Source organism: Palaemon carinicauda, chromosome 21 (assembly GCF_036898095.1).
Source record: "Palaemon carinicauda isolate YSFRI2023 chromosome 21, ASM3689809v2, whole genome shotgun sequence".
Lineage (NCBI taxonomy): Eukaryota > Metazoa > Arthropoda > Malacostraca > Decapoda > Palaemonidae > Palaemon > Palaemon carinicauda.
This window is the reverse complement of record NC_090745.1, coordinates 123302604-123310031: the sequence shown is the minus strand read 5'-3', so window position 1 is coordinate 123310031 and position 7428 is coordinate 123302604. Positions and strand designations below refer to the sequence as shown.

Genomic DNA, 7428 nt, shown 5'->3' with positions numbered 1-7428 from the left:
TCCTACCCCACTTGAGTGTTCCAACTTAGCCCCTCCCAAAATCTATTCCCCCCCTCCCCCAGCCCACAAACTATACATTCTCACAATATGCATTTTGATTTTGGAGTGGACACAATTTGATCGACGTGGACTGAAATAATAAGACATCACTTGGAAGATAATGTCATCGTTTGTGTCGGGAACGGCTCAGCACCTTAGCGTAAAAGTATAATAAATAAATTAAAAGAGAATTCTTTATTACGAGTCAAATAAATTATTAGTTAATAACACGACGTTCACGACACAAACGAGGGAAAGAGCATTAAACGCAGAAAATAAAGACACCAAAAAGCTTGCTTTATATTCGCTTGCTTTCTTCCACTGTATTAGTAAATGATATGTTAATAGTCCTTGGTTGTATACAGTACTGTATAGCGTTATCTATACTGAGGCAGACGGTTGAAGCAGGATCCATACTGTACGGGTCCTGGGTTGAAGAATATCCGGGAATATCAAGTCAATGTGAGGAACAGTGTACCGCACGAGTTTCACACACATTTGTAAATTGTATCGATATTTTCTTTATATTGTTTATCTCGTTCTACGCCTCTCTGTTAATAGAACCGGTTTAAGCTTGCTTATACTTGAATTAATCTGTTTGAGTTTTTGTGACCTTCTTTCACTGAAACTTGTTATAAAAAGCTCGCTGTCTGTTGAAATAAAGTTATTTGCGTTCGTCTGGTTTCTCAGTTACGAAATAACTGGCGATACGCTCATTGTTGATGGCGCAGTGACCAGACGAATGCGATACGAACATTGGTGACCCGGGAATGACCAGACGTATGCGATACACACATTGGTGACCCCGGAGTGACCAGACGAATGCAATATGCTCATTGGTGACCCCAGAGTGACCAGACGAATGCGTTACGCACATTGGTGATCCCGCAGTGACCAGACGAATGTAACTAACTTTATTTCAACAGACAGCGAGCTTTTATACAACAGTTTCAGTGAAAGGTCACAAAAATTTAAACAGATCAATTCAAGAATAGGCAAGCTTAAACCGGTTCTGTTAACAGAGAGGTACAGAGCGAGATAAACAATAAAATTAAAATACAGTTACAATGTATAAATGTGTGTGAAACACGTGGGGTACAACAGAGCGGTGGGAGCGAGTCTAGTAAGATAAGAGTTGAGGACACGAAGAATCGAAATTTGAGAATAGAGGATCGACGTAGAAGGTATATAGAGTAAGGGATAATAAGAAAGAGGATATTCCATACATCGTTCCTCAATCATTATCATGATTCAGTTTAAACCTAAATGTCCCAACTAAAATTAGATCTATGGATACAGCAACTGAAAACGAAAAAAAAATATACGATTAAGACTAACAAAATAGCAAATTGAATAAAAACTCGAGTTTTGTACATTCGTTGTATTCAGTTAAAAAATATTGAATACATGGCATATATATGTCACTCAGTGCCGTCTTTTTTACACTCCCAAGTTCCCAAAAGGCAAGTTTTTCTAGTTTTTATCTCTTTTTGTCTTTTTTTTTCGATGTGTTTTCTGCCGTCATGCCACAGGAGTTTATTTTCAAAAACCCTTAAAATGACCACAATAACAGACTTGATTATATACTTGCACTCTACCTTTCCTGAATTTTCATATGAGTAAAACAAGCACATTTGTGGCCTGGCATCAACATACGGTCCATTGCGTAATCAATAAACAATTTGGCACATGGAAATATCAGCTGTGAACAATCATGGCACGAATTCCTATGCACACCACAAATAGTCTTTGGTCCTTCCTTTCCTCTTAACACATAGAAGAAGAAGAAGAAGCAAGGGATGCGTATGTTTTCGTTTCTAATCTTCGAAAAGCTTTCTCGCGCCCCTCCAACACAGTAGACCGGTCCATTCACAGACAACTGCATCCTCTTTTGCATTGCCCCCTGTCACAGACAAACTGCATCTTCCTTTACATTAGCCCCTGTCACCAGACTGTGTGCCTGCCTGTGTGACATCCCGAGAGGCTTCACCTCTGAGATTTCCTTCCTTCCAATGAGCGGCCCCAGAAGTGTGTCCCTTCTTCCTCCGAGGCAAATCATTTTCAAAACCAATACAGGTCTTTGGCCCCTTCCTGAGGCACTCCTGTTTCTAAACCTGGAATTTAAAGGAAAATTAATCAAATATTCACTTGTTCTTGGCACATTTTACGTTTTATGATTTAAAGTTATTATATACATATAATCAGTGCCCAAGCCCCCTCTCCATCCAATCTATTACTAGAGAGGGCCAGGCAAAGGCTGCTCATGACTCAGTAGGTAGACCTATAGGCTTCCACAAACCCCCATCCTTTACTCACAAGGATGGTGAGGTTGCAGACACTACAAGAAACTATCATGTTTGAGCGGGACTTGAACTCCAGTTCGGCAGACGCCAAGCAGGACGTTTCCAATAGGCCATAACGACCTTTTGAAGGATGAATGATAAAATGATTAAACTGCAAACTCCTAACGTACCTGGGACGTTGGCATAATGCGCTGTAGGGTAGTTAGTTTCCAGGCCGTGGGCCAGTTCTGGATTACTGAAGGCTTCGTGGTATCGGGCACCCCAACTATCTGGTTTCGCCATTGGCATCTGGAATCCATGGAAAAATGATTTTCAGGATAATGTAGTTGGAAGAATTTTGTTAATGCAATTAAATATGTGTTAGGAGAGCATTGGATTCCTTGATGGGGAAGTATGACGCATATATTTAATTGTAACCACATTTAACCATTAAATCCTTTACTGCAGCAACCAAAAAGCAGGGCTCTCTCGGGTCAATTTCCTTTTCAATAATGTCCTAATAACAGATTTCGAACTTTAACGAGAAGAAGGAGTCAAGTTATTAGCGTTTTCAGTCATATGAGACAATAACTCATTGTTACAAGAAGTTCGAAGATCTTCAAGTTTCTAAGCAGAGTCCCTTGTGTTTTGTGTGAGGTATAGAAGTATCAGTGATGTTTTTAATAAATATTACAACTAAGAAGTGTTAAAACGAACCTGTAGGAGTATGTAAATAAGGGGTCATCATAATCTAAGCGCCTTTTAAGATCTTCATCTTAGTGCAAAGAACAATAAGTTTGAAGATCTGTGAGTTTTCAAACAGAGTTTTTTTTGTTTTTTTTTGTGTTTTGTGTGAGACATAACAGTATCAGTGATATTTGTAATAAATAAGACAATTAGAAAGTTAAAGTGGACCTGTAGGAGTATGTAAATAAGGGGTCATCTTAGTGCCAAAGGAAAAATCAAAATAACATTGTTGATCACCCCCTTATTTAACCATAACAAACTTAACTAAATTAGATTTTCCAATTGCAAGCTTTAAATATTGATTAAAAAGAGCATAGTGTGTAGTAGTACTACTACTTTTTCTCGTGAAATCAAACCACCCTACTCAGTTGAAAATTTGCCGTAAAAAAGGTAAAAATCCTGGAATAAATGTTGCTAGACATTTACCGTTTTAAAAATAGACATATTGACGTAAATGAGTCATATTACGGTCACCAACTTGTAAAAGATAATAACAAACTAGGGTATAAATTACGGTCTCCCGTATTTTACTGAAATACGGCTGAGAACAGTAATTTTTAACAGATAATTTCCGATTAAAATTACGGTTTTTATTTAACAGTGTAAGTTAGGCAAACTTAGTGTAGTCAGTCATGTCAGCTTTCTGGGAGCGTTATAAACATTACAGGTAATTAGGTAGGTATTAGAGTGGCAAGTACACACAAGTATTAGAGTGGCAAGTACACAATGTGTGCAAGCCACGGGCTCTTGCAATAATGGCAGCCCATAAGTGGGATAATAAGTGAAAGTGAGACCATTGCAGAGACTCCCTAAGGAAAGAAATGACATTGATTTTTAGACTTCCGCAGCAAAATGAACTCTTTTAAAATGTACAGTTGGACGCAGGAGTCCTTGCCACACCTCCCGCAGCAAAATGAACTCTTTTAAAAAGTACAGTTGGACGCAGGAGTTCTTGCCACACCTCGCTCTGAAGAAATGCACCCTATAACACCCTTACTGCATGGCTAGTAACCAAACAGCTAAACGCACTTATTCAGACCGTGGTGTGCCAGGAATTCCTGTGTCCGACTGTACCTGTTGATTTATGTCAGGATATTTTTTGCCATGATTATGATCAGTCACTTTGATCATCCTTTAAGTATAGCTTTTGATTGCTTTATACTTTAGCCATCATCAATATGTACCATGGTCTTCTACTGTCTTGGGTTAGAGTTCTCTTGCTTGAGGGTACACTCGGGCACACTGTTCTGTCTTATTTCTCTTCCTCTTGTTCTGTTAAAGTTTTTATGGTTTATGTAGGAAATATCTATTTTATTAATGTTGTTACTATTCTTAAAATAATTTATTTTTCCTTATTTCCTTTCCTCACTGGGCTGCTTTCCCTGTTGGGGCCCCTGGGCTTGTAGCATTTTGCTTTTCCAACTAGGGTTGTAGCTTAGAATTTAATAATAATAATAATAATAATAATAATGATAATAATAATAATAACACGGATACTAAAATATGCTTAAAATAGACAACGATATTCTCTTTTAAAATACGGGTAAAATATGAAAAATTTAGGATCAAAGTAATCGTTTGATAACTAGTATATAAATTCAATGTTATAAAATATGAGAGATTTTGGAACCAAGTTATTGTTTGATAACTGGTATATAAAAAATGTTATAAAATATGAGAGATTTTGGAACCAAGTTATCGTTTGATAACTGGTATGTAAAAACAATGTTATAAAATATGAGAGATTTTGGAACCAAGTTATCGTTTGATAACTAGAATACAAAAACAATATCATAAAATATGAGAGATTTTAGAACCAAGTTATCGTTTGATAACTAGAATACAAAAACAATATTATAAAACATGAGAGATTTTGGAACCAAGTTATCGTTTGATGAATGTTATATAAAAACAATGTTACCATCTGACTTTCCAGTAGTTAAACCCCCCAGCAGAATTGACAACCCCTTTGCAATAGAATCTATCGCAGACTGCAGTGACCACGACCCTTACCTAACACCATTATAAACTCAACAAATTTGTGAACCACCGACCTGTGAGGTTACAGGCGTGACCCCAGGTAGTCTTGCGAGGTGGGGCTGGAAGGAAAGGGAGGAGTACTGGTGGTAGGGTCTGGAAGATGACGGCACAGACGACATGGCTGCTTGGTAGACGTCGTGGGCGACGCTGCGATGACCGTAAGCCTGGAAGGTAGAATTGTATCGTTACGGAAGGATAAAGCTTCAGATTTTAGTTGTTTTATCGTTACAGAAGGATAAAGCTTTGAAGGATAAAGCTTCAGATTTTGATTGTTTTATCGTTACAGAAGGATAAAGCTTTAGATTTTAGTTGTTTTATTGTTACGGAAGGATAAAGCTTCAGATTTTGATTGCTTTATCGTTAAAGAATGATAAAGCTTCAGATTTTGATTGCTTTATCGTTACGGAAGGATAAAGCTTCAGATTTTAGTTGTTTTATCGTTACGGAAGGATAAAGCTTCAGATTTTAGTTGTTTTATCGTTACGAAAGGATAAAGCTTCAGATTTTGATTGCTTTATCGTTATGGAAGGATAAAGCTTCAGATTTTGATTGGTTTATCATTATGGAAGGATAAAGCTTCAGATTTTAGTTGTTTTATCGTTACGGAAGGATAAAGCTTCAGATTTTGATTGTTTTATCGTTACGGAAGGATAAAGCTTCAGATTTTGATTGCTTTATCGTTACGGAAGGATAAAGCTTCGGATTTTAGTTGTTTTATCGTTACAGAAGGATAAAGCTTCAGGTTTTAGTTGTTTTATCGTTGCAGAAGGATAACGCTTCAGATTTTGATTGCTTTATCGTTACGGAAGGATAAAGCTTCAGATTTTAGTTGTTTTATCGTTACGGAAGGATGAAGCTTCAGATTTTAGTTGTTTTATCGTTACAAAAGGTTAAAGCTTCAGATTTTGATGGTTTTATAGTTATAAAATGATAAAAATTAAGATTTTAACGTTACAGAAGGATAAAGCTTCAGATTTTAATTGTTTTATCGTTACGGAAGGATGAAGCTTCAGATTTTATCATTACAGTAGGATAAAGCTTCAGATTTTATCGTTACAGAAGGATAAAGGTTCAGATTTTATCGTTACAGAAGGATAAATCATTAGGTTTTAATTGTTACATCGTTAGAGAAGGATAAAGCTTCAGATTTTATCATTACTGAAGGATGAAGCTTAAGACATTAATTGCTTTATCGTTACGGAAGGATAAAGCTTCAGATTTTAATTGTTTAATCGTTACAAAAGGATAAAGCTTCAGATTTTATCGTTACAGAGGGATAAACCTTAAGATTTTTCTTGTTTTATCGTTACAGAAAGATAAAGCTTCAGATTTTATCGTTACAGATGGATAAAGCTTCAGATTTTATCGTTACAGAAGGATAAAGCTTCAGATTTTATCGTTACAGAAGGATAAAGCTTCAAATTTTATCGTTACAGAAGGATAAAGCTTCAAATTTTAATTGTTTTATCATTACAGAAGGATACAGCTTCAAATTTTATCGTTAGAGAAGGAATAAACCTTATGATTTTTCTTGTTTTATCGTTACAGAAGGATAAAGCTTCAGATTTTATTGTTAAAGAAGGATAAAGCTTCAGATTTTATCGTTACAGAAGGATAAAGCTTCAGATTTTATCGTTACAGAAGGATAAAGCTTCAAATTTTATCGTTACAGAAGGATAAAGCTTCAGATTTTAATTGTTTTATCGCTACAGAAGGATAAAGCATCAGATTTTATCGTTACAGATGGATAAAGCTTTATATTTCAATTATTTTATTGTTACAAAAGGATAAAGCTTTAGATTTTAATTGTTTTCTTGCTACAAAAGGATAAAGCTTTGGATTTTAATTGTTTTATAGCTAGAAAAGGATAAAACTTCAGATTTTAATTATTTTATCGTTACAGAAGGATAAAGCTTAAGATTTTATCGTTACGAAAGGACAATTCTTAATATTTCATCGTCACAGAAGGATAAAGCTTCAGATTTTAATTGTTTTATCGCTACATGAGGGATAAAACTTCAGATTTTAATTGCTTTATCGCTACAAAAAGGATAAAGCTTCATACTTTCATTGCTTTATCGTAAAAAAAAGGATAAAGCTTCAGATTCTAACTGAGAATTTTTCGTCATTTATTAGATGCCAGTTAATATGTTATTAAAATAATACAATACTGAGCGGTTAATATATTGAATAAAAAAACTCCACCGCTGGAAGCAAGGACAAAACAGTTTTCCAGAATATCTGGAAACAACAAACCTGCGAAGATAGAGAGTAAGCAGCCCAGGGGTCGGGTGCGGGCGGCTGCAGGGAGTGGAGTCCC

At 35.9% G+C, this 7428-nt stretch overlaps 1 protein-coding gene across 1 annotated transcript in view; it reads right to left on the bottom strand.

The window, feature by feature from the left end:
- Positions 1-1048: 1048 nt before the first annotated feature.
- Positions 1049-7428, bottom strand: part of LOC137614778 (protein vestigial-like) — a 6527-nt gene continuing 147 nt past the window's right edge. Inside the window, exons 1-4 of the mRNA XM_068344444.1 lie at positions 7365-7428; positions 5123-5272; positions 2513-2630; positions 1049-2153 (exon numbers count right to left, since the gene is read on the bottom strand). The exon at positions 7365-7428 is cut by the window's right edge and continues 147 nt beyond it. Coding sequence (XP_068200545.1) covers positions 2101-2153; positions 2513-2630; positions 5123-5272; positions 7365-7428 — 385 coding nt within the window. The 3' untranslated portion in view covers positions 1049-2100. The remainder of the gene's footprint in view (positions 2154-2512; positions 2631-5122; positions 5273-7364) is intronic.